Source organism: Erythrolamprus reginae, chromosome 11 (assembly GCF_031021105.1).
Source record: "Erythrolamprus reginae isolate rEryReg1 chromosome 11, rEryReg1.hap1, whole genome shotgun sequence".
NCBI classification, from domain to species: Eukaryota; Metazoa; Chordata; class Lepidosauria; order Squamata; family Dipsadidae; genus Erythrolamprus; species Erythrolamprus reginae.
Window position 1 is genome coordinate 434,721 of NC_091960.1, and position 24,394 is coordinate 459,114.

General features: G+C 63.2%; 4 protein-coding genes across 6 annotated transcripts; 1 reads left to right on the top strand and 3 right to left on the bottom strand.

The window, feature by feature from the left end:
* Positions 1 to 3,254: 3,254 nt before the first annotated feature.
* Positions 3,255 to 10,155, bottom strand: LOC139174200 (cytochrome P450 2G1-like). Its single transcript, XM_070764409.1, has 9 exons — positions 9,913 to 10,155; positions 7,349 to 7,511; positions 7,115 to 7,264; positions 6,532 to 6,692; positions 6,070 to 6,246; positions 5,454 to 5,595; positions 4,410 to 4,597; positions 3,867 to 4,008; positions 3,255 to 3,613 (listed from the first exon to the last, which is right to left on the bottom strand). The coding sequence occupies exons 1-9, from the start codon at positions 10,090 to 10,092 to the stop codon at positions 3,432 to 3,434; spliced, it is 1,485 nt and encodes a 494-aa protein (XP_070620510.1). The 5' UTR covers positions 10,093 to 10,155; the 3' UTR covers positions 3,255 to 3,431.
* Positions 10,156 to 11,380: 1,225 nt separating this feature from the next.
* On the bottom strand, positions 11,381 to 16,538 carry CIPC (CLOCK interacting pacemaker). Of its 2 annotated transcripts, XM_070764416.1 has the most exons (4): positions 16,325 to 16,538; positions 15,095 to 15,270; positions 14,727 to 14,824; positions 11,381 to 14,510 (listed from the first exon to the last, which is right to left on the bottom strand). In XM_070764416.1, exons 2-4 carry the CDS (start codon positions 15,171 to 15,173, stop codon positions 13,863 to 13,865), a joined length of 825 nt encoding a protein of 274 aa, XP_070620517.1. In that variant the 5' UTR covers positions 15,174 to 15,270; positions 16,325 to 16,538; the 3' UTR covers positions 11,381 to 13,862. The 2 variants fall into 2 exon arrangements, with proteins under 2 accessions (XP_070620517.1, XP_070620519.1); XM_070764418.1 differs by lacking the exon at positions 16,325 to 16,538 and having other exon boundaries at positions 15,095 to 15,598.
* Positions 16,539 to 16,610: 72 nt separating this feature from the next.
* ERCC1 (ERCC excision repair 1, endonuclease non-catalytic subunit) lies at positions 16,611 to 20,279 on the top strand. Of its 2 annotated transcripts, XM_070764414.1 has the most exons (9): positions 16,611 to 16,812; positions 17,081 to 17,410; positions 17,730 to 17,833; positions 18,418 to 18,517; positions 18,760 to 18,836; positions 19,077 to 19,176; positions 19,296 to 19,367; positions 19,666 to 19,734; positions 20,065 to 20,279. In XM_070764414.1, the coding sequence occupies exons 1-9, from the start codon at positions 16,759 to 16,761 to the stop codon at positions 20,116 to 20,118; spliced, it is 960 nt and encodes a 319-aa protein (XP_070620515.1). In that variant the 5' UTR covers positions 16,611 to 16,758; the 3' UTR covers positions 20,119 to 20,279. The 2 variants fall into 2 exon arrangements, with proteins under 2 accessions (XP_070620515.1, XP_070620516.1); XM_070764415.1 differs by lacking the exon at positions 19,666 to 19,734 and having other exon boundaries at positions 16,617 to 16,812.
* Positions 20,207 to 22,534, bottom strand: POLR1G (RNA polymerase I subunit G). Its single transcript, XM_070764410.1, has 3 exons — positions 22,285 to 22,534; positions 22,069 to 22,198; positions 20,207 to 21,989 (listed from the first exon to the last, which is right to left on the bottom strand). Exons 1-3 carry the CDS (start codon positions 22,367 to 22,369, stop codon positions 20,339 to 20,341), a joined length of 1,866 nt encoding a protein of 621 aa, XP_070620511.1. The 5' UTR covers positions 22,370 to 22,534; the 3' UTR covers positions 20,207 to 20,338.
* Positions 22,535 to 24,394: the final 1,860 nt, after the last annotated feature.

Genomic DNA, 24,394 nt, shown 5'->3' on the forward strand with positions numbered 1-24,394 from the left:
GCATAACCGCCGTCCTGCTGGGCCCCTTTGGAGGACCTGGACCGATACTGGGGGAGGGTGGTGGTTATGTAAAGGCGATTGAGTTACGTCTTGACTGGCGTTACATAACCTGCTGGGAGGCAATAGCCCTGCCCTGCCCGTGTGTGGCGCAATCCCTTGGGAAGCAGAGGGGGGCGAGGGGGCAGCTGGGTGACGGTCAGCGCTGGCTGGGATGTCTCTGGGCTTCAGGGCGGCTGCGGGAAGGCTTCCAAGGTGGGGGTCTCATTGAGGAGATGGCTCAGCTCATCAAACAATCCTCTTTGGACTCTGCACAGGCCCCTTTGAGCAGGGAGCGGGGGGGAGGGGGGCGTTTCTAAATTAAACCCCTCCGGTTTTGCAACTTCCATGAAGAAGGACAGCAGTCTCAGTTTCTGGGGGGTGGGGGGTTCCCCTTTCTTGCAACACGTCCCTTATTGTTTCCCCACTGAGAGTCTCAGGGTCGAACCTTGGTGTCTTGTTTGCTGAGGGCCGAGGAAGGCTGCCGGCCCCATCTGGCCCAGGGGGAAGCAGCACCGGGGGGCATGACGAGGGCCAGAGTTCAGGGCCGGCTGTCCGAGTGCAAACAAAGGTCAGGACTGCAGCCTTTCCTGGGCTCCATTGGGGGCTCAGCCAGAGGGTCCACTTCCCACCATGCTGTGAGTGTGAGAGTGCTTGTGTGGCCGGGCACGGCCTCAGAGGGGGGTGCTGCGGCCCCTCCCCATTTAGAGCTCTTGGGGAGGGTCTGCTCCGTGGTGGCCAGCAAGCGGGCCATCTTTTCCCCCAAGCAGCGGCACCTTCTCTGCACAGCAGGGGCTGCGGAAACCCCCTGCCCACCCCTGCAGTGCAGAGGTCTGCTCGGTTTGTTCCATTTGAGGGTCCACCGTGGAAAGGGCACCGTGGAATGTGGCCTTGCTGGCTGGAATGCCCTGCACATCTCTCCCCCGTGGCTCCTACGCTGCCTTCGTGTTCCAGCTGAGGCGGCCGTGGACCATGAGGTCCCAGAAGGGACAGTTTCAGACATCTCCACCACACTTGCTGGAGGGACCCAGCCGGCCCCCTTCCTGTTGGGGGCCCCCAGGACGCAGCAACCCCCCCGGCAATTCACTCCAGGCAGGAAGCAAGGAAACCCTCTTGAAGCCCCCTCCCCTCCCTTATAAACAGCCCAAAGCAATGCTGGGCATCAGGTCTGGCAGCTTGCCTTGCCCTCTGGAGGTGCCCCCGCCCTGTGAAATTCCACTTGTGGAAGGGGTTACACAACGCTCACGTGCACCAGGGCTCCTGTGAACATCACGGCTGTTTCTGTCCCGGCGCTCAGGGGCCGAGCCCAAAGGAGCCCAGCCCCCGCAGACAAAGGGCTGGCCCGGCCCTGCACGAGCCCCGTGGGAACCCCGGAGAGGGCCAGGAAACCGGAGCTCCCATTGTGAGCGGGGAAAGAGGCTTAGCCAGAGGACGCTTATGTAAAGCCCCCTCCCTTCGTGAGGCAGCCTTTGGGGGGGGGTCAGAGGGTCGCAGCCACAGGGGGGGCAGAGAAGAGACGAGGCTCTCTTGCTCTCCAGCCGCAGGAGGGTCCGAGGCACGGGAAGTGGGTGAAGGGAGCGTCCAGAAGGGCTCCGTCCAGGTCAGGGGTCGAGGCGGCCCTGGGCACGTGCCCCCACCCCCATCGTGCCATTCCTGCGGATTTGCTACAAACCAAACAACTGGATGTAACTGGATCTGCCAAACAGGTGCTGGTGAGCGCTTTGAAACGCTCCTGCTATGCACCCGGCATTCCTCTGGCTGGTGGCTTCTCCAGATAGAAACCCAACGGGTGGAACGGCAGAGGGCAGCATCCCTGACCGCCATTTGGCAGAGTTCTGCTCCCTTGTTGCCTGAGTTGTGGCTGTGTTTCTATTTGTGGTGCCCTGTGGCTGCAGGACAGCAGGTGAGCAGTCACAGCGGCCGAGGCTGGCAGCACCGGGGGCTGGCACGGCTCCTGGCCTCAGCGCGGCACGTAGGCTTGCCCAGAAGTTGGCAACTGGGCTTCCGCTGGCCTGGCTGACCACGGCGGCTGCCACCCAACGCCCGCTGTGGGGGCTGTGCTTCAAAGAGGGGGCTCGGCTTTTGCCTTGAGGGCACAATGACCTGTGCCGGGTGGGCAGCTTCCAGCCCCCTCCCCGTTGCCTCCCCCCACAAAGCCAAAAACTGGCTAAAGTGGAGGAACTCAGGGGATTGCAAAGCAGGGGTTGACCCAGGAAACATCTGAAACCGGAAGATGCTCCAATGCAAAATTGAACACACCCCCAATCTCAGGGAAGAAGCCCTGCGGTTTTCTGACAGTGGATGGCAGCTGTTGAGGGCGTTCAGGGTCTGGGGGATGTCTAGGAGGGGGGGAGAAGTTTCATCCTAATTGTGATCCTGACCCTGGAAAGGCTGCATTGCAAGGGCATCTCTCTGTCCCCAGGTCACCAGGCAGGGCTGACCCACGGACTCCTTGGCCCCCGTCACTCACTTGCCCTGCCGTCCTTTCAGCCCTCTCCTCTGGACGGTGGATTATATTATAATTATATTTATATTTATATTATATTTATATTAATTATATTATTATATTATATTAATTATATTACATTATGTTATATTATTATGTTTACATTATTATATATTATTTCCATTTCTAGGGCACCCTTCTGCGGAGACTCAGGGCCGCTTACAACCTCGTGGCCATAGACCAGCACCTTCTTCTTCCTGGCTGCGTTTCCACAAATAACTCGGATCAGGTTCCGTGGCTGCACTTGACCAATATTTCACCTAGCATCATCCTGGATTAATCTTTTTCTTGGGGGGGGGGTGTTAGCGAAACAAGTGAATGTAGGTGAGTTGAGTGCAGCGAGGAGTGACTCTGCAGCTGAACTCTGCCCCTGGGCCCCCAAAGCTCCTGGCCTGAGCAAGGGGAAGCCCACCTAGAGGGGGCACCCGTGGCCCCTGTGCATAGACTTCCTGAGTGTCCCACCTGAAGCCACCTGGTCCGGGACAGGATGGGGGGCGAGGCCCCTCGTGGCTTTTCGTGGCAGCGTGCTGGGCAGACAACTGTTTTTCTGGCCTTTGTGCTGCCCGACTTTTTCCATGCCCTGCTCTTTGGAAGCAAAGCCACGTAGGCCATCGAGGTTGGACTGGGCCACACAACCAGGGAACAAGCCCCCTCTTTCCCTGCCTTCCCCCCCCCAGACCAGAGAACTGAGAAAAAAACAAGGCTGCACCAGTTCAGGCAGCTACATCCCCGCAAAGCTTTTTATTTTCAAGGCAAACACCCGGGAGGGGCCTCTTTCCCCTGCCCCACAGAGATCCCGGCCCCTGGTGGGTCGCAGAGGAGGGGGGCGTGCAGGCCCCACCCCGAAGGTCCAGCTGGTGCAAAAGCACAGAGACGGGGGGCCCTCCCCTCAGCGGGGGACGACCGACAGCTCGTACAGGGGCGGGATGGTGGCAAAGCCGAATTCCTGGGGCTCCAGGTCGATGTCCTTGAGGTCCACCACGGGCTTCAGCCGGAACCGCTGCAGGATGGTGGTGAAGAAGAGGAAGAGCTCCATCCGGGCCAGGGCCTCCCCCAGGCACACGCGCTTCCCTGCCAGGAGAGGGTGGGGGAAGTGGACTTAGATCCTCCTGCCTGGCCAGCAGCCGCCCACCGTTCTCTGGGAAAGGCAGGGACGCCGCCACTCACTGCCTCTTGCCTGGGTTCCTGGGGGGGGCGGGGGGGCAAGGGGAAATGCCGAGGCAGCGGCCAAGGCCAGGGCCAACCGGGAAGCAGACTCCCGAGGGCAGCTGAGGCCGGGGAGTGGGGGGAGCAGGGGTGGGAGGGGGGCTGGGTGGGGCTGTACCTGCAGAGAAGGGGACGAAGGCATCGTTCCTCTTCAGGCGCCCGCTCTCGTCCAGGAAGTTCTCCGGGTGGAAACCTTTGGGGCTTTTAAACTTGGTGCCGTCATGCAGGACGGTGCTGAGCAGGGGAAAGACCTCGGTGCCCTGAGGAAGAGACGGCCGGCTCAGAGGGTCTCTCGCCCAGGGGCCACAAGGAGATGCCCCAGCCATCTGGGCAACCCGGCCGAGAGATTCTCTCCTTTTGCAGCCCCGATTTGGGTGGGCTGAGCACCTGGGCGTTCCTGCCTTCTCTCCTGCCGGTCCTTTGGGGTCCCATCGACACCCCCTCCCGCCACACAAGGGACTGGCTGGGTGGGGTGGGCGGAGAAGAGGCCCTGCCTTTGGGACATTGGAAAACTGCGCCCTTCAGGTGGGCCCTCCCCACTTGGGGCTCCTGCATCCCGGCCAGCCCTCCTTGGCCCCTGGAGCTCTCTGCCCGACCCTGCTGGACAGCCCTAGCAGCCCCCTTGCCCCTCGGCCCGCCTCCCCCTCCCCGTGGCTCTGACCTTCGGGATGAGGTAGCCTCTGAATTCCGTGTCCCGGGTGACCGCATGGGCCACATTCATGGGGATGAGGTCGCTGAAACGCTGCACTTCATGGATGACCGCGTCCACGTAGGGCATGCGGCTCCGGTCTTCAATGTTGGGGATCCGGTTCTGGCCAATCACGTTGTCAATTTCTTCCTGCATCTTTGCTGGAAAAAAGTGGCCGGAAACTTTGCAGAGGCTTCAACTGCACTGACGTGTACGGGTCAGCAGCTGGGCGGGCGGCGGAGGGGGGCCAAGAACCGGACGGGAGGGATCTCTACCTGCTGAGGGGGCTGGCATGCCCCCCTTTCACCCCATGGCAGGGGAAGCTCCTGGGCTGACCTCCTGTATTGGTGGCTCTCAGGCTCTCTTGGCCCGTGATGGCAAACCAACCGCACGCATGCCACAGCAGTCACGTGGAGCCATATTGGAGGGCACGCGGGATGTTGCCCTATGTCAGCTGCAGCGGGCACATGTGCGCTAGCCAAGAGATTTTGGGCCTTGGGAAAGGCCGGGTCGCCCTCCGGAGGGCAAAAAACCACCCGATGGGCAAACCGGGAGTTCAGAAAAGGGACTTCCGGTTTCCCCGTTGTGCTGTTTTTTGTACTCCGGAGGCTTTAAGGAAGCTTCCCCGAAGGCTCTGGAGTGCCAAAAACAGCCCAAAGGGCAAACCAGAAGGCCCTCTTCCCAAACCTCCGGCTTGCCTGTTTCTTTCAGGCTTCGGTGACGCCTGGGCGCCTGCGTGGGGGGCGAGGGGGGTCGTGCGCATGCACAGGGGCAGCACGGGAGGGTGCGCATGTGTGGGGGGGGCAGGGAATGGGTGTGGACATCTGCGCACATGGTAGTACACACGCACGCATGCACCTACCCTTTCGGCACGCGAACCAAAAACGTTTCGCCACCCCTGGTCTGGGCCTTTGTGCAGCCGACAGCAACTGCGTGCTGACCTACCGATCCCAGCAGCACTGGGGGGGGCAGGGGGGGCTGCACTCAGGCTGAAACCCCCCCCCCACTCCCAAATACCTTGCACTTCAGGGTACTTCATCAGCAGCAGAAACCCGTATCGCAGGGTGGAGCTGACCGTCTCTGTCCCGGCAAAAAACAGGTTCAGGGTGGTCATTTCCAGGTTCTTCTGGTTGAATTCGCTGTTTGGGTTGTCCTTCTCCTGAAGCGGAGGGAAGGGCGTGAGAAACAGGGCAGGGGGCTCAAAGGAGGCTTTTCAGCTGGGTTGGGGGGGGACACACACACCCGGGGAGAGGAGGCCTGCCTGGAGGCCGGTCCAGAGCCAGCTTCCCCAGAGCAGAAACAGCTACTTGGCTGGACTGCCTCCACCGCGGCCCCTTCCCTGCTTCCCCTGCCTCCGTGCCCATCTCTGCCAATGCCCCAGCGCCCTCTGCAGGACAGGAGCTGCAAGCGCTGGGAATCCCCAGGTGGCCCTTGGAGGGAGGGAGGGAGGCTTGCAGAGACTTCCAAACACCACATGTGCCCCTCGCTGTCCCTTTGGCTGGACGGGGAGTTCTTTTGACGAGGTCCATCTGAGAAGCTCCAGCCCGCCTGCCTGCCCCCAACCCTCGGGCAGCCTTTGCCCTGTGGCCACGCCCACGTGCAGGTGGGGGGACTCTCCTGCCCCGCCCCCTACCTTCTCCATCTGGATGAGGAAGCAGTCGATGTAGTCCCGGGGGGAGTTGGGGTCCAGGGTCTCCTTGTTCCTCTTCACCCTCCTGGCAATGAAGAGCCTCATGTCCTCCAGGATGTCGTAGATCTTGGTGTGTGGCCCTGGGAAGTAGCGCAGGAGGTTGGCGTAGATGTCGTAGAACTGGGGGAACGAGAGGAGAAGGAGGCCTCAGAAAAGATGAGACCGACCGACCGATGGCTCCGTGCAGGTCCATTTGCAGAACAAAGCCGATACGAGGGGAACCTAAATAGTGTCCGGGTTCTTTTCTTTCCTCCCCCCCCGGCTGCCCCCTTTGCCTTGGACCACAGTTCCCATCCTCCAAAGCCATGGCAGCTGCCCAGCCCCTTTGGACGGTGCCAGCTGGTCTGCGGGAGGAGCCCCCCCATTTTGGGGAAGAGGGGCCGGCCGGGAGCTGTGTGGAGCTACCTGAGACCAGCTCTCGCTAATCTGCCGAAAGCTGTCATTCATCATCTTCATGAGAGACAGAAACTCCTTGTCTTTGTAATCGAAGCGATTCCCAAAAACGATGGAACAGATGATGTTGGACACGGAGCAGCTGAGGAAGAAGATGGGGCTGAAGGGCTTCCCTGGGGCGGAGAAAGAAAGAAAGAAAAAAAGAAGGAAGGAAGGAAGGAAGAAAAGAAAGAAAGAAAAGAAAGAAAGAAAGAAAGAAAGAAAGAAAGTCGACATATTGTAGCATCCGCTGGGCCAAACAGGTAAATTGTTTTCTCCTGGTTTGTTTCGGGAGGGGGGCGTGTAATTATTTGGGGAGGAAGGGGTGCCTGAGGCCTCTTTGAGCCAGCAAAGGAAGAAACCGCCTCCTGCGATGGTCTCTTCTCCAGCCAAAGCCTCTCCTGGACCGGAAGCCTTCTACTCGCGGTCTCCTCCCCTCCGGCCCTCGGATGGACATCTGGGCATCCTCTGACCTCCCTGTCCTGCGTTGGCTGGTGGGTCCAGGGGCCTTTCAACCCCTCCCTCCCTCCCCCCTCCGCCCTCCGTCCAGCCTCACCTTGGGTCTTGTGAAATTCCTCCAGCAGGAACTGGGCCTCCTCTTGGATCCGCTCCTCGATGGATTTCTTCCCCATCCCAAAATTCCTCAGGATGCTCAGGGAGAACCGGCGCAGCTGCTTCCAGCGCTCCCCCTCGGCAAAGACCACCCCTGTGGGGGGGGGCAGAGGAGAGCAATGGGCCCCGTGGCCAGGAAAGGGGGCCCCCGCCTGCCCCGTCAGCCCCGGCCTCTCACCGTGCTCCTGGAAGGTCCTCTGCAGCGTAGGGTTGGTCTTCCTCCCGGAGAATTCCTCCGCCTTGTCAATCAGGGCCTCCTTCACCGCTTCGTAGCCACACAGCACCACAATCGGGCGGTTGCCAAAGTAGACCGTGAAGACTGGGCCGTATTTCTCCCGCAACTGGCAGAGGAAGAGGAAGCAAAGGAGAGAGGGAGGCTCAGGCGGTCATCCCTTGCGACCACACAGGGGGACCCAACATTTCTGTTTGGTGAAGTTTGCCCCATTTTACCATTTTTCTTGCCATGGTTGTTAAGTGAATCCCTGAAGTTGTTACCGGTAGTAGCCCAGGTTTTAAGTGAATCCCCACTGACTTCACGTGTCAGGCCACAAAAGGGGGTCACAGGGTCCAGAGATGCTGCGACTGCGAGGAATGTGAGACCGCTGCCCGCAGTCCAAATTTTGACCACCTGATCAAAGATCGTAACTGTGGAAACCGGTCATAAGTCCCATTTTCCTGTGCGTTGTAACTGTGAATGGCCACTAAACAGACTGCTGTGAGCCAAAGGTGACCCATACCCGGATCCAGCTGGCCCCGTCCCTGGTTCTGCTCCAGGGGAAGGTGGGCTGCCGGGCTCCCATTCTCCGAGGCAGCGATGGCCAACTCAGGCCACAGGAGGCGCGTTACACCAGCCGACTTCCAGCCTTCCTTTGGGCCATTGGTGTGTCCCCCCCCCGCCATCAGGAAACTTCCCGTTGGCCCACTGGCCTGTTTTCGCCATCCCCAGGCCTCGGGGGGGGGGCTTTCCTGGCCGATGGGGAGAGTGGAAAACAGCCCAAGGCACCTACTGGAGGCCCAGAGGCTTCAGTGACGCCTGTGTATGTGCATAGGGGGGCAGCACTGGAGGGGGGAATTGTGCGCATACACGAGGTGAGCATTGCATTATGGGTGTGCATCGTTTTGGCACCCAAGGCAAAAAAGGTAGAAGCGGCCATGGCTGAAATCCTCCCCAGGGAGAAAATGGGCCACAGGGTGATCCTTTCCTCTGCTCCTCCTTCCACAGATGCATCCCCCACCGGCCCCACCCGTAGCTGCACCACCCAGCTTTGGCTGATCTATGTGCCGCCCATCTCAAATTCACCAATTGGGTAACCAGGGAAAGCCAACCAAGGTCCGCCTGTGGAGAAACCCGGGTGGAGAGTGGAGGGGGGTTCCCAAGGCTGCAGGGGGGATGGAGGAGGAGGAGGCAGCCCCTGCGTGTCTCTGCCAGGAGCCCCCGAGGTGCCCTCACAAGGGGCTGGCCCTCAGCGCCATCCGTGTGGAAACGAGGTGGCGCAGTGGGTAGAGTGCAGTACTGCAGGCCACTAAAGCTGACTGCTAGATCTGCAGGTGAGCGGTTCTAATCTCATTACCGGCTCAAGGTTGACTCAGCCTTCCCTCCTTCCGAGGTGGGTCAAACAAGGACCCGGATTGTGGGGGCAATAGGCTGATTCTCTGTTAAAAGGTGCTATTGCTAACATGTTGTTACCCCCCCCCCCCGAGTCTAAGGAGAAGGGCGACATAAAAAACCGAATAAACAAACTGGCAGGGGGGGGAGCACCCACGTCTCCTTGAACTCTGCTCCCAAGCTCTGCCTTCCTCCACAGATCGCAGGACTTCTGCCCCCGGATTTGTAGGAATCAGAGCCTCCCTCGCCCTTTACAGGGGGGGTCCTGGGTCCCTCTGGCCTTGGACACAGCCCAGCGGCCACTCAGCTGGCAGGACCATTTTGTGTGCAGAGGCAGAGCCGTTGGTGGCTGGAGCGCCCGGCAGTCGACCCAGAACCTTTGCAGGGCAGGCAATGAAGGTGCTGTGAGATACAGTCGGAATCCCCAGTTGCCTTGACAGCCCATAAATATGGATTGCTTATAAACATTCCTTTATCACAAGGGGCACCCCTTAGTCCAAAGAAAAATTGCGCAATGCCTCAAAGTCGCACCAAGGCAGAAGTGACCCCCACCCCAGACACACCCCTGAACAGAGTATTGGACACAAAGATTCCCAAATTCTCTGGCAACGGTGGCAGGCTTTGTACCGTTCAGGAAAAGAGACATTTGCATTTCCTGATCGCCGTCTGGGCTACAGAATTGCTCCACCAAACAACCCTGGGTGCCACGCTTCCCTCTGCTTCCCCACGGAGAGGAGACCACGTTCCCAGCCCCACCAGGCTCCCTGGGAACCGCTTCAGCCTAGAAAAGTGTCCTCTGATCTCGGCGCTTTTGGCTCCTGGGGAGACACTCGATCTGCCCATTTCCCAGATACCAGATACGATGGCCGAGGGGGAAACTCCTTTCCCAGGCGCCGCGTAGGTGTGGAGGCACCAATGGAAGAGGGAAGGAAAGACCAACCCCGGTTGAATCCTGAAAGGAGATTCAGCCCGAAGAGCCTCGCGGCAGCTGCGTGACAATGGTGGTGCTGGCAGGCAGCGTGGGGGATCGTGGAGGAGGAAGGTCCCGGGCGCTGGCAGAGGACACCCACGGGGGAGACCTGGGCCAGGTGGAAGAGCACGAGGGCCGGGGGGGAGGATGAGGCAGGTGGGCTTACCTTGAGGAGGGAGGTCAGGGTTTCGGAGGCCTTAATCTGCAGGAAATTGCCAATCAGAGGCAGTGGAGTGGGCCCGGGGGGCAGCCGGCCCCCGGCAGAGGACTTCCTCCGGACGAAGAGCAGGACCAGGCAGGAGAGGTAGGCCACCAAGAAGAGGGAGACGGTGCTGGCCAGCTCCATGGTGTCAGCCTCTGTCCAGGCTCAGCAGAGTTGTGGGCATTTAAGTGGGGCTGGGTTTGGCACCACTTCCAGGTTATGTAAGAGCACCAGGTAAATATATCAAATGCTAAATCACCGAAACTGGCGCCAATCAGAAAGGAAGGTGGGTTGGCTTTGTCTTTTGGTAACATATGACCTAGATTCATTGGTCATCTCTCTGCAGGCTGCTTATGCCTTATCTCCTTGTGTTTCCCCTGGAGTCCGTGGGCCTGGCTGGATTCCTGTCCAGGGAGGGTCCTGGCATTGGGCGCCTCCCTCGGCCTCTCCCCTCGAGGGGCTCAGAGGGCCATCCCCTCCCAGGCCAGCCCAGCCCAGGGCACCCCGGGAGTCCCAGCAGCTGCAGCCACAGACCCGGAGGAGAGGGAGGCCTGGGGTTGGGGGCCAGGCAGCCCCTGCGGGCAGCGTGAAATCTCTGGGGGATTCATTGATTTTGATGGGGATTGACTGGAAAGGTTTGTAAGGCCAACCACCTCAAGCACAAGGCAACAGGTGTCTCCAGCCTGGTGGGACAATCTGCACCCAGCACAGCGGGCACAGCGGCAGGGAGAGGCAGCGGCTTCTGGCTTTTTCCAGGCCTTGACTTCGGGGGGGGGGGCAAGAGCCCGGAGACTCCCCTGGAGGCCCAAATGGGCCCAGACAGCTGCCCTCCTCCAGACTGGGCTTTGCCAGGAAGCTCCTCTGCAGCCAAGAGCTGCCCAGAGCACCAGAAGGCCCCTCGGGGCTCCCTGTCTGTGGGGCCACCAGTGGAGCGAGGCCGAAGCCGGACTTTCCCATTAGTGTCTCCTGTGACCACAAAGCCCCCATCCCCCCAGCCCTGGGGACTGAAGCAGTGGGGCTCTTCACTGGGGAGACCCCTCCGACTGGGGCTTGCCAGGCTGTAACCCCCCAGGCCTGCCCTGGGAGACTGCTGGGGAGGGTGCTGACCGTCGGGGAAGAAGTCAGTGGGGAGGCCCTGGAGGGCATCTGGGCAAGACCAGGCTTGGCAGAGGGCAGGACAGGTGGGTGGGGTGGCTTCCCGGTGGCTCCATTTGCATCTTGAAGGGTTTTCGGGACAGGCTGAGCCAACAGGAAAGCCAGGGTTTGCACCACACCTGGCAGATGGGGGGGGGGCGCTACCTGGGGACCAACATTCGTTTGCATTGGCAGCAGCACACAGAGTTGTGTCGTCTTTCCCTCCTCCGTGGCCCAAATGGGTCTTCCCTGTTTGTCTGGCGCTGGGCGGGAGGCAACAGCCATCTTGCCAGGTGCGTAGATTGCTCCACAAAAGCGTTTATTGAATTTATGTGCAATTAAAAGGACAGTACATAACGTGTTGTATCCACTTTATATTTCTATAAACTAGTCGAGTGTAATTAGTGTATATCTGTCTTAAAACAATTGTATTTTGCTCCAGACTTAATCATTCCCAGGCATCTGAAGCCTGTCCTGCCCCCCCCCTGCCAGCGACCCAAAGGGGGCAAAGCTCACGCAGCGCAGTTGGAGAGAACTGCAAAGGGGGGGGGGATTGTTTCTACTTAAAAGCAACGATCCTTCTGGAAAACAGAAGCACCTGCCTCCAAACCCAGACGCCCAGGTGGAGTTTGACCCCTGCCAAAGCCCTCCAATCCCGGTCAAGGGGTCTGATGCCGCCTCCCCCGCAACCCTTGGAGGACGGAAGGAGCCCCAAGCAGAAGCCGCAACCAAGCTGCCCCCCCCCGGACGCTCCTGAGCTCTCCCTCTACTGCCCTTCGCAGCCAGGCGCCAGGGCTGAAGGAGAGCCCCCCCTGGCACAGCGCCCCCCCCTTTCCCAGGCGGAGCTGCCAAGTGCCCCAGTCGGGAGCGGCCTGCCTCTTGGGGGGCGTTAGAGGAAGCCCCTGGGGCTGCTGCCCCCCCCACGTCGTCCCCCCCCCGCTACTGGAGAGGGAGGGGAGGCCCCCTCTGCAGAGCTTTGGAGCCCAACCCCCCAGCCAGGGTCCTTCCTTGCCCTGCAGGCGAGCCGAGGGGGCAGTCTGACCCCAAACCCCCGCAGAAGACCCTGGCGGAGGAGAGTTGATCCCTCTGGCCTCCCTTGGCAGGGGATCCCCAAAGGGCCTCCATTAAGAGCCAAGGAGGAACAGATCTCCAAAGAGGAAGGGGTTGCTGGAGAAGCCTCACCGAGGGGCCAAAGGGCGTTTCCCCCCCCCCCCATGCCTGCCTCCCTTCCCCCTCTCCCCCCCAGGTGTGGCTGTGGCCAGAGCAGGTGAAGCCGCTAAATTCCCAAGCCCGAAGAGACCCCCCCCCCGGAGCATTTCCACAGAATTTGACTGCCCGATGGCCCCCACTCCAGGTGGTCAATGGACACAGGGCGTCCTTGGGCTCTTTCCAAAGCTCTGCTCATAACCCGGCAGACGAGGGCCCGGTGCCATGGTCATTCAATTCTACTTTCCCTGGTGGTCAGTTCTCTGCAAACTTTTTAAAGTGTAGGTTTACTGTTGTGGGGCTCTGAGCCTAAATCCCACACCTGGGCAAGCGCAGAAGGTCCCAGCCAAGTCTTCCTGAAACGGGGGTCCCGGTTCACACTCGGAAGGCCCCCGGAGGTCTTCTAGTCCAACCCTCTGCTCGGGCCGGAAATTCTATAGCACAGGGATGGCAAACCTTTTTTCCCATGGGCGCCAAAAGTGGCCATACCCATAATTCAATGCCTGGGGAGGGTGAAAACAGCCCCCCCTCCCTGGAGGCCAGAAATGGCCCGTTTCCCAAATGCTGGTGGTCCCTGTAGGCCCCTTTTTGCTCCCCCCGCCCAGACTCCAGAGGCTTCCCGGAGGCCCCCTGCAAGCCGAAAGCGCCCACCCAGCCGAAAGGTAACTGGCCGGCATGCACAGGCAGGTTGGAGCTGAGCTAGGGGCAATGGCTCCGCATGCCATCCACACCATATGTTCGCCACCACGGCTATAGCACTCCACGTGGTTGAAAACCTGCCGACACCAAAGGCTTTGATGCAACCCCAGAATCTGGTCAGACCAGGCAGAAAGCAGTGACCCCTAATCCAGAAGCGCTTGGGGTGACCCAGACAGACATGGAAGGCCTCTCCCCCCCCCCGGCTGCCCCTAACTGCCCACCCTGCCCTCAATGTGGCCCCGAGCCTTGTGCCCACTCCAGCCTGGCCCGAGGGATTTCTTGGCATCTGGCAAGGGTGCAGGACCAATTCTGGGGGGCCCAAGACTTTCCTGACCCCAAGGCTGAAGGTTTGCTGCCCTTCAGCAACTGCCCCAGTACCCAACCATCCCCCCCCCGCGCGGTGGCAAAAGACCATGGCTGAATCGCATCCAGGTTTTCGCTCCCTTTTGTTAATGCCTCTTCTGGTAACAGCAGGACGTGCGTCCGGGAGGGGGGAGGCTCAAAGCCCCCCAATGTTCATCAGCAGAGGACTAGCTCCTTCTGGCACTGATGCCCCCATGAGCGTCAGGGGGCACCGTCTGGACTGCCACTCCTTTGGGTGGGTCCCTCACTTCTGAGTGTCCGAACTCTGGAGACGGAAACCCGCGGCTGACGCAAATAATGCCCAAGTGCCCTCCTTCCGCTCCGTCTCACTGGGCTCTGACCCTCTGCCTGCTCAGCCTCATCCCGGGGGCTCAGGAGAAACCGCCCCACCCTGAGACCAAGTACCGCACCGGGCAAAGGAACGCCTTCGACGGCAGGGCCGGGCAGAGCCTCCTTTGGCGAGAGAGACGGTGGCCCCTTTGCCCAGGGCACAACGTGAGCTTGGCAGGCGGCTAAGGCAGGGGGCTGGCTTGAGCAAGGGCCTGCCCAGAGCTGGACGGGAGCTCTCCGGAGCAGGGCAGGAGAGGACCACTGGGCTGAGCGCCGCCCCCCTTGCTGGAGGGGCAGGGGGCTGCCGAGAGGCCGAGAGAGTCCTGGAGGCGAATCCAGGCCCAGCAGTTGCTTCTCTGGGCCGCCTGGCACAGCAGCCGGGCCTCTTCCCGCAGCTGGCTCAGCTCCCACTGGGTTCGGCTGTTCTGCCGGAGCAGCTCCTTGGTCCGCAGCGTGATGCCCAGCAGCCCCGACCTGCGCAGGACCTCCACTGTGTGGTGCAGGCAGCGCTGTCGCGCCAGGCCGTGTCCCCTCAGCCTCCTGGCGCCCTTGGCAGCCGTCCTGCCCACAGCAGAGGTCAGCCCAGCGCAGGACGGGGGGAGCCGAGGGGCTGCCTCCGGGCCCCCCAGGGCAGAGGTCAGTGAGCTGGCGGGTGACACTTGGGGCGGTTCCTTGCAGCCGTCCTTGGCACTGGGGGCTTCTGGAGACAGCCGGGCCTCCCCCACGTAGAACCACTTGTGCCCGCTGGGCGTTTCCTCCGCCTGCCGGCCCCGGTGAGCAGCCACTCTTGGGGAAGTGCCGGGGGTGGGGACGCAGAGCTTCAGGGGGGCCTGGAGGAAGAAGAGGAGGCACTGCTAGCTCCATGCCAGGGAGGGGGGGGTCAGAAGGGGGTCTTCTCTGGCATCCAATGTCTGCAGGCAAGGGGAGCCCGCACCCCCTCCCCAACCGACCGGGCACTCCCGCCAGACAGGGAGCCGGTGCCACAGACGCCCACAGGCAGAAGGCGGATGCTGTGGCCAGGCGGGGGAGGGGGGCACGCAGGCTACCTGTTCGAGAGGTGGGAGCCCCCCCTTTGATGTCTGCGACCTGGCTGGGCCTGCTGGGTCCGTCTGCTCCATGGCACTCCGGCCGTCCGAACTCCCGTCTGCGCAGAGAGAGGGAGGGGGGAAGTGAGTGAAGGCACGGAAGCCCTTTGTGGCTGCCCCCCCTGCCACGCAGCCTCCGCCGTGAGGGGCGGCTCTGGAGAGCGACTGTGCCAGGCTCCCCTGCCCGTGTGGGTCACCCTTGTGCTCCCACTGTCCTTCTCTTGCCCCCTTCACCTCCAGCCACTCATCCCCCACCCTGGACGGACAGAGACCCTCTCCCAGCAAGGGTTGTTCTAGCAAGTGCCCCCCCCCCAAGTGGGGGTCTGTACCTGAGAATCCGGAATCTTTTTCTCCTTCAGTCACTGGGCAGCTGGCATTGGGGGCCCCATTATGGGGGGCCCCTTCCATCTTCTCAAGCTGCCTTACGTGCCCCCCCCCACTTTGGACTCCTCTGGTGCTCTAGCAAGGGGGGCTCACTGGGAGGGATGCCGGAGCCCCTCACGTCCTGTAGGGGCAAAAAGAACCTGGTGAGAAAGACACAGAAGCCCCCCCCCCCCCAAATGGCAACCAGCGGCCCCTGGAAGGCTCCAGTCCACCCAGGGACTCTGAGCCAGCTGGCAGGTCAAGCACCCGCCAAGGGCTGGGCAGAGAGAGGCAGGGGGGGGGGGCGCAGCCACTGGATGAGCCAAGGAGCAGCAGAGCAACCACAAGGGGGCCCTGCTCTCACCAAGGAAGCCGCTGGAGCGCTACCCCTGCACCACACACCAGAGGCCACCAGAGGGTGCCAGCCCCTTCCACCTTCCTAGCATCCAATCCAAGGCCCTCCCCCACTCAGAGGGGGCACCTCGGGCAGGCTGGGGAACCCGGTGCTGCTCAGCCCCCAACCCCTCGCCACTGATGGGGGGGTGCAGAGACCTTGACACCCCTGTGCGCCCCCGGCCCCTTCCTGACCCAGAGGCTGCCAGGTGCCCGTCTGCTCAGCCCTTCCCTTGTGTCATGTGCCCCCTCCCCGCTCAGCCGGCTGGCCACGTGCCTGCTTAGCCCAGGGCCTTTTGGGGAGGGGAGGGCCCCGAGCGGAGAGCCTGCCCCGCCCTCCCTAGCTCCAGCCAGTTTAGGGGGGGGGCCAAAGGGGGACGGACGCAGCTCAGCTCCAAGCAACGAAGGGCAGCCGAGGGGACGGGAGACCCAGGGCAGAGGGAGGGAGGGGCCGCTTTCTCTCGCCTTCCGTTCCTCGGTCGCTCGGCTTTAAAGGCCTGAAATGCCGCGCCCGCTTCTGCCCCCCCCCCACGTTGCCCAAAGGAGGCAGCGCCAAGAGCGGCACCTCGGGGGTCCGGAGGGAAGAAGGGGGCGGGGCCGAGAGAGGCCCCCCCAACCGGGGCTGCCGGCCCTCCCCCGCCCAGCACTGCAGCAGGACAGCCGCCTCCCCCGAGAAGCCCCGGCCGGCGCAGAGCAGCCCCCCGCGAGGGCCCCTGGGAAGGCGGACGACGGGGCGGAGCCGGCCGCTCGGAGGACGGGGTGGGAGGGGATTCTAGTCCTCATGGAGGTCGCGCATCTCCTACCTGCTCGTCTCACTAAGCCAGCGGCAAGCGGGACCGCCCTCCGCTTGATCGACAGCCGCAGCGACTAATAGGCTGCTCTTCCGTCCCGTAGGGGGCGGGCGCGAGAGCCACGTGCGGAGGAGGCGTTCGGTGAGCAGCCACGTGAACGGCGGGCCCAGCGCCGGGGCGGAGCCAAGGGCGCATCTCCTCGGGCTCCCTCACTTCCCATTGGCCCTTTCAGGAGCCTCTGGCTCCGCCCCTTGATCTTCGCGCGGCGGAAGCGCCACTTCGCTTGAGGGTCATTTCCGGAGTCGCCGCCTCTCCCAGCCGAAGTACTAGCGACATCTCGCGGCTAGAACGGCGAAGCGGTAATGTAACAAGTCCCGAGCCCGGAGCGCCTACCGTCCCATAGGGTGGAGGCGGGAGGGCGAGGAGGCGGAGGCGGCTGGCCCGCCATGGAGGCCCCGAAGGCCCGGCGCTTCGCCCTGCGGGTGCCGGCGGAGGCGGAGGTGAGCGGTCCAGCGCCGGGAAGAGTCGCTTGAGGCCTTTTAACCCGGAAGTCGCCCGTCCCTCGCCCGCCCCGCGGCCTCCCCTCCCCTTCCCCGCTTATGGGGTTTCTGCCCTTCCTGGTCCCTCCCCCCTCTGCCCCTTCGGGTCCCTTCTCGCGGCTTCCTTTCTCCGCGCTGGGGTCTCTCTCTCTCTCTCGTCCGCCCTCTTCTCTCTTCCCAGCACCTGAAGCGGACCCTCCCCCTTCCTTCCTTCCCCCCTCCCTCCCAGGTGAAGCCTCTCTTCAAACCCGGTTCAGCAGCCCCGGCGGCACAGGCCCCGGCAGCCTCAGCCGCACCCAGGGGGGCATCCTATGCAGACTACATTGTGGAGCGCGCCGTGGCCTCCTCTTCCTCCTCCTCCACTGCTCCTGAGCTGAAGGGCCCCTCGGCTGCTCCCACTGCATCGGCTACCCCCCCCTTGGAAGAAGCCCCCGCACACAAACAGGACAAGACTGCTGTGCCCCCCAAAAGCGCAGCGGAAGACAAAGGCTCCCCCTCCAAGCCCACAGCCCCCAAAGTGGGGGCCAAGCACAATGCCATTATTGTCAGTCCCCGGCAGGTGAGACGAAGCAGGCAGGCCAGCAGGGGTCATTCCAGGGCACACCCATCCCCCCCTTGCATTTGGACAGCCTGGCTTTTGCGAGGCCAGAAGGCAAGTGGTCAGTGCTTAGGGACAGCTGTCCAGGGAGGTGGCAGGACTAGGCGTGGCTACTCCTCACATCCAGCACAGACCACTTAGAACAGGGGGCCCCAACCCTTTAAGACTTGTGGACTTCAACCTCCAGCTACTGGGAATTCCTCCCCCTGGGAACTGTTCCCTGCCCTCTGTGGGAATTCCTCCCCAGTGACCGGGGCGGGGGGCTCTCTTCTGCCCTCAGAGGGGGAACCCCATTCTGAAGTTTGTCCACAACGTGCCTTGGGAATTTGGCGAAGTTATCCCAGACTACGTGTTGGGCCAGAGCACCTGTGCCCTCTTCCTCAGGTAAGGGCGAGGCCCAGGCTCCCTCCCACCACAAGCTCTTCAGGTAGCGGCTCCAGGCCCAAATCCCCTGCCAGGAAGGGAGGGCTTGGACTCAGCTGTAGATGTGCTTGCATGTAGAGGAAGGTCAGCGCTGAATGCAAGCTTTGCCGGTTGGGACACTGCCAGAAACAGCTCCCACCTCTGTCCATGGGTCAAACGGAATGGAACTGCTCCCTTTTGGGCGGGGGGGTGGGGTGTCACAGTTCCACAAGGGAAACCATCAGGCATTAGGTCTTCTGCAAATTCTTCTTCTGGTCCAAAATCTGCCCTGGCGTCCAACCTTTCCTTTGGGGCATCTGTTTCCAAGCTCCCCAGGACAAAAGAGTTGGTGAGAGGTGCAGCCTGAAAGGCAACCGCTGACTTTAGCCACAGGGAGATAAAGATTTAAGGTGCCTATTGCAGAGTCCACTGCAGATCAGAATCACCCCCCCCCCCTTCTTTCAATCATCATTGCAACCTTATTGGGGTTTGGTGAAACCAAATCGTGATAGCAGTTGCTGACCCTTTGAAAAAGACAAACTCCATTCTGACCTTTAACTTTGTAGCCTCCGGTACCACAACCTGAATCCAAATTACATCCACGAACGGCTGCGGAACTTGGGCAAGACCTACCAGCTGCAGGTGCTCCTACTCCAGGTTGACGTGGTGAGGTGCAGCCCCCTCCCGACAATCCCACCCTCTGCGTCCCTCGGGCAGCTGATTCCACGGATTTCCTTAGCTCCACGGACCATCCCCAGCCACGTCCACTAACAAAATCAGGCCCACAACGCTTCTGTTGCTTCTCTGTGGCTGCTGAGCCCTTGGCAACTGCCCGGAGGGGCTGTGGGGCTGGGCCCGTGGCAGGGCCTCCCAAGGCTTAGCCCCCCTCCCCCTCTCGGCTCTTCCAGAAAGACCCCCACCAGGCCATCAAGGAGCTGGCCAAGATCTGCATCCTTGCTGACTGCACTCTCATCTTGGCCTGGAGGTGAGGCCCTGGCGCTGGGGGTGGGGGAGACCTGTCGAGGGGAGAAGACCCTCTACAAGGGGCGGGCGCTGGAAAGTGAGTCTCTGCTTAAAAGGCTTTCCTGAAGGCAAATGCCCCTGCCCACGTGCAGAGTCCGTGCCTGAGGGAGACGGGGATAGCCTCACAAACAGGGAGCAGGCGGGCAGCCCTCCCGAGCTGCCTGCAATGGCTTTTTGGTGCTGTCCCCCCCCCCCCCCCCAGTCCAGAAGAAGCCGGGCGCTACTTGGAGACGTACAAGGCCTACGAGCAGAAGCCGGCTGACCTGCTGAAGGAGAAAGTGGAGCAGGACTACCTCTCGCGGGTACGCCTGCTTTCCTTTGGCTGGGGGGGGGGCAGGAGGGCAGAGGGAAACCCCACTCCCACCCCAGCCACGAGGAGCGGCCTGTAGCCGTGTGCAGCAGCTGCTTTGTTCTCCCCCAGGTGAGCGACTGCCTGACCAGCGTAAAATCAGTGAACAAAACGGACACCCTGAGTCTGCTGTCCACCTTTGGGGTGAGCCAGCTGGTTCTCTCCACTTGGGGTGGGTAGGGAGGGTGGGGGGCTTTGAGAGCAGCACCCCGTGGCCGTATACAGACCAGAAGGGGTCCTTTTGTCACACACACACCTCATTTGGAGGGAGTGGTGGGACTTGGTGACATTGGAGGAACGACCTCTGGGCCTTTGCTGTCAAGCCGACTCCCCCCACCCCCAACCATGGGTGTCACCCTCTCTGCTTCCTTCTGAGCTTACGGCAGCTCTGGCCAAGGGCCCGGGGATCGTCCCACCAAACCCCTCTGCTGTTACCTTGCAGTCAGTGGCCAACGTCGTCCAGGTGTCCAAGGAGGACCTCTCCCTGTGCCCTGGCGTTGGGCCTCAAAAGGTGAGTGGGGGCTGTTGTCGGCTGGCACCGTGGAAGCCGCTCCCCCATCCTCAAAGGCCTCCCCTCCCTACGCTAAGGAGAGCCAAGCTCAGGGCCTGTGCAGAGGGGCTCCCTTGCCTGCTGCCCTTCCCATCCTTGCAGCCGGTCTGGGGAGCCGGGCTTTGTCCCGAGTAGGGAGACCATTTCAGTTATTTCAGTTTGCACGTTTGAGCTCCTTTCATTTCATCCAGGGGGGAAGAGGCCTTTCAAGTGTGGACTTCCCAAAGCCCCCCCCCCCCCGGCCCTTCCCAGGCAGACCGGCCTTCCCTCGCACCTCCTCTCTCTCTGCAGGCCAAGAGGCTCTTTGACATCCTCCACCAACCGTTTCTGAAGGTGCCCAAGTGAGGAGGGGGCTCAAGAGTCTTCTCTGAAACCACCAGCGTCCCTCAAAACTCCCCCAAGATGGACAAGAAAGCAAGAAACCCACCCCTCCTTCTCAGAGGAGAAACGGAGCTTTATTTTGCTATGTGAACACTGCTGAATAAAACACCATCTGGCAGAAAAAATGGAAACGTCCACTGCTCGTTTTTGAGGGGAGAAAGGCCGGCAAGCAGAGGGCCTGAACTCATTCGGAGGGGCCGGCAGCGCGTGAATAAAAACCTGGCTGCTGAGGAGCAACTGTTGGCGGGAGGAGAGCGGCTACGTTCCTGCTGCAGAGTCCAGCCTGGTCCTCCCCCCTCCGGCCCCCCTCCTTCTTCCTCTTCTTCTTCTTCCTTTTGGGGCTGGGGCTCCAGGCTGCCCCGTTGGCCTGCAAGGGCTCTTCCTTCGGCCCTGCCTCCTGCCAGAGAAGGGCAGCCCAGTCCAGCTGCAGGGGCTCCTGGTCCACTTCCCCCTTTTCCTCCTTTTTGCAGGCCAGGAGTTCCCCAGCTAGCCCCCCTCCCAGGAGGCCCCCTGAGCAGGCCGTGTCCCCGGGCTCCTCCTTCAGAGCAGAGAAGCCCCCCAGCACCTCCGCCACCCGCTCTCGACTCTTCTTCTTCTTGCAGCTGGGGAGCTGCCCAATGGCCCCCCGGCTCCCTAGCGAGGGGAGGTCCCCCAGCTCCTCTTTAAGAGCCACAGTGCCCCATGGCCCCCCGGCCCCCTTCCCTGGGCTCTGCTTTATGTGGCCAGCAAATCCCCCAGCGGGCTCCTCTCTGGGCGACCCCGGGGCCTCTTCCGGGAGGCTCCCCAGGCAGGGGACGTCCCCCGGCTCTTCCTTGATGGCCGTGGCAGCCCAGAGCTCCTCTGCCGGCCTCTCTCGGCTCCTCCTCTTCTTCTTCTTCTTCTTCTTCTGGCCGTTGAGGCCTTCCCCAGCAGGGTCTCCTCCGGTGGCCCCTGGGTCCTCTTCCCCCACACAGGGGACCTCCACCGGCTCCTCCTTGATGGCAGCAGCAGCAGCGGCAGCCCAGAGCCCCCCCGCCACAGCCTCTTCCCTGGCCGCCTCCTTTTTCTTTTTCTTCTTCTTCTTGGCTTTGGGTCCGGCCGGCTCCCCTGCACAGCCGTCTCCCTCGGGGGGCTCCCTCTCTCCCAGCAGCCAGGGTTCCCCTTCAGGCTGCCAGTACCTGGAACTGGGCTCCTGCACCTCCTCTGCCTCCAGGCCGGCCTGCCGCTTCCTCCCTCTCTTCCGGGCTCTCCTCCCGTCCAGCCCCTCCGCCTCTCCCGACAGGGGACCCTCCTCCGAGTGGCCGCTCACCGGGGCATCCCGTCCCAGCGCTGGCAGCAGGGCAGGCTCAGTGACCGCCTCTTCCCCCTCCTCCTCCTCCCTCGGGGGCCACTGCTTGCTCCAAGCCCCCCCGCCCAGCAGAGCCCCCAAAGGGGCCGGGAAGCCCCCCGGTGGTGGAGGCTCGGGACCTTCGGGCTGCCAGAGTCCCTCCTCCTTCAAAGGCAGCAGCGGCCGCTTCTTGGCCCTCTTGCGGGCAGCCGCCGGGGCCCCGTCCGAGGCAGGGCGCCGGGCCCCGAAGGGGAAGAAGCGCTGCTTGAGTCCTCCGGGCACCTGCGGGGGCGGCCGCTCTGCCGCGGGGAAGAGGGCGCGGGGGGCGCCGGGGGGCGCGGGTCGCTCCTGGATGCGCAGGGAGGCGGCGAAGGGCTGCGCGCAGGTGAGACCCTCCGGCCCGGCGATCAACAGGCGGGCGGCGCTCTCCTCCCGGCCGGCTCGGAGGCTGTAAAGCTTCTGGCCGCCACCCGGCTGCGACGCCCGCACCAGCGGGGACCCCGGGAGCGCCAGGCGGTGGCCCGAGAGGCTGCGGGGGAGGAGAGGCCGGCGGTCAGCTCAAGTCAGACCCCCCCAGCCCCCCCCTCACCGCCCCCCCCCCCGCGCACCTCTCCGGGCGGAAGTCGGCGGGGGCGCTGAGGAGCAGCAGGCGCTTGCCGGGCGTGTCCGGGCCGAGGGCGCCGTCGGGGGCGAAGGGCCGCGCGCAGAAGTCCTCCGGGCACTGGAAGCGGGCGGGCCCTGCGGGAAGCAAGAGCGGGTGAGCGCGGCCCCGGAGCCCCCCCCCCCCCCCCACGACCCGTTGCCTCCCCCCGCGCCCGCCTCACCCGCCGCCGCCGCCCCCCCGCCGGGCGCCCCCAGCTCCGCCGGGCCACGTGCAGCACCAGCGCCGCGTCTTCCGGGAGGCTCCATGCGACCTGCCAAGTGCGCTTGCGCGAGCGTGACGCCCTCGACGTAGCCCCACCCCCGACCAGCCTGGCGCCGCCCTTGTCTTAAAGGGACCGGAGCCCGCTGGGGAGCTTCGCGCAGAGCAGCCCCGGGCCGGGAGGGGGCAGGAGCGGGCGAGTCGGGCTGCGGGTCCCATCATCCAGGGCGCGACTGATGGGGCCGGTGGTCCGGGCCTGGGCCCCCCCCTTTGCTGCATTGCCGGGCGAACCGAAGCTAACTCCGCCCCATCAGTGGTGGGAGGGGCTTGGAGGGGCTCTAGAGACGGGCGGGGCTTCTCTCGCGTCGGCCTGAGTGGCCCCAGGGTCTCTTCGCTTCGGCGGGCCCCGTGCAGCGCGCCCTCTGGCCGCCGGCGGTCGCTGTTGCGGCGGGCGTGGGGCGGAGCGGAGCGGTCGGGGAGGGAGCTGCCCTGCCTGGGCGCTGCGAGCGCTTGTGGCTCCCCCGGCCGAGGAGCAGCCCCGGGCACCCCGAGCCCCAGCTGGGAGGGGGCGGCTTCGCCCTAAACGCGGCTTCCCCCTCCCCAGAAGTCCCGGCCTCCCGCCCGCAACGGCGCCTGCAGAGGCAGGAGGAGCCCGGGCTTGGCCGAGAGGGCGCCGGCAAGGGCTCGATCCGGGGGAGGGGGGGTCGCCCGGCCCTTCGCTCCCCGGCGGAAGGCGAGGAAGGCTGCTCCAGCGCCTTGGCCCACGGGGGTCACGGCCTGCGGAAGGCCCCGCGCCGCCTCCCTGTCCTCGGGGGCCCCAGCCGGACGTCAGCAGCGCTTCCCTCTTGGCCAGGAAGAGGGGGGGGGTCGCTGTCCCCAAGGCCCTGTGCGGATGCACCGAAGCCTCGCGCGGCTCCTCCCCCCCCCCCGGGGACCCCCCCTCCCCCGAGAGTCCCGCAGCCTCACTTCCAACCTCCCAGGGGCTGACCAGGGGGCAGGGGGGGGGACTGGCCCGGCTTCCTGGTTTTTGGCCGAAGTTGCTCCCAGGATAATCCAACTGGAGTCCCAGCCTGCACTGCCCGCTTGCCCCCCCCCCCAGCAGTGCCAAAGGCAGCTGGCCTCCCCGTCCAGCCCCCCCCCTCCCGGGCCCAAGCAGCCTTTTCCAAGCTCTTCCCCTTCCCACCCTCTGGCTGCCCCCCTCCCAGGGAAGCGAAGGGACTTCAGCAGGGGAGGAAGCCAGGCGGGGCGGCCCAGCCCTCCCCATCCCACAGGAGCTCCAGCTCCCCCTCGGGCCCTCCGCCTGCAGCCTCCGGGGGGGGGGGCTGAGGGGACCAACAGCAAAAAGACCTGCTGACTTGCAAGCTGCCCTCGGACCCCCGGGAGCCCTTCAGTTGGCTGCCCCTCCCAATCCAAAAGCCGCCTCCTTTGCAAGCCCCCCATGTCGAGCATTTCCAGGTGTGTGGGGGGGGGGCATTCTCGGCTGTAAGGAAAATAGTGAAAGGAGGGGGGGTCTCTGGTTGGATGCAGCAAAGGAAGCACAGTTTATCCTAAGAGGCTGAAGGCTCCGAGCTCCCCCCAGCCCCCCCCCCACTTCCCACCAGAGACCTGAGGGGCTTCCTAGAAACGCATCCTGCAAGGCCGGTGATGGGGGGGGGGTGGCATTTGAGTGGGGGCTCCATGCCAGGAGGAGATGAGAAAGCCAAAGGGCAGAGCAGGACCAGGCCCGTCAGCCAAGACCCCCCCCCCTTCACCTTCAGGCTCCAGAGCGTCCCCCCCCTCCTCCAGCAGCGCTGCTCATATTTCACCACTCTGGGCAGGCTGGGCTGTTTGGAAGGAAATGCGCTCCAAAGGGGGGGGGGCTTTTTCCCGAGCGTCCCAGATTGTAAACATCCCCCTGACCCCTCACCCGCTCCTCGCCTCCTGGCCTGTCCCGGGGAAGCCTTTGGGAGGACAGGGAAGGGTGGGGAGGGGGCTTCCATTCCCCAGGCTCTGGCCTGGGCAGGCACCTGGGCCTCAGGGGTGGGGGGGCATGCCTGGGTGATGCTCTTGCCCCCCCCCATCCTGCTTGCCCA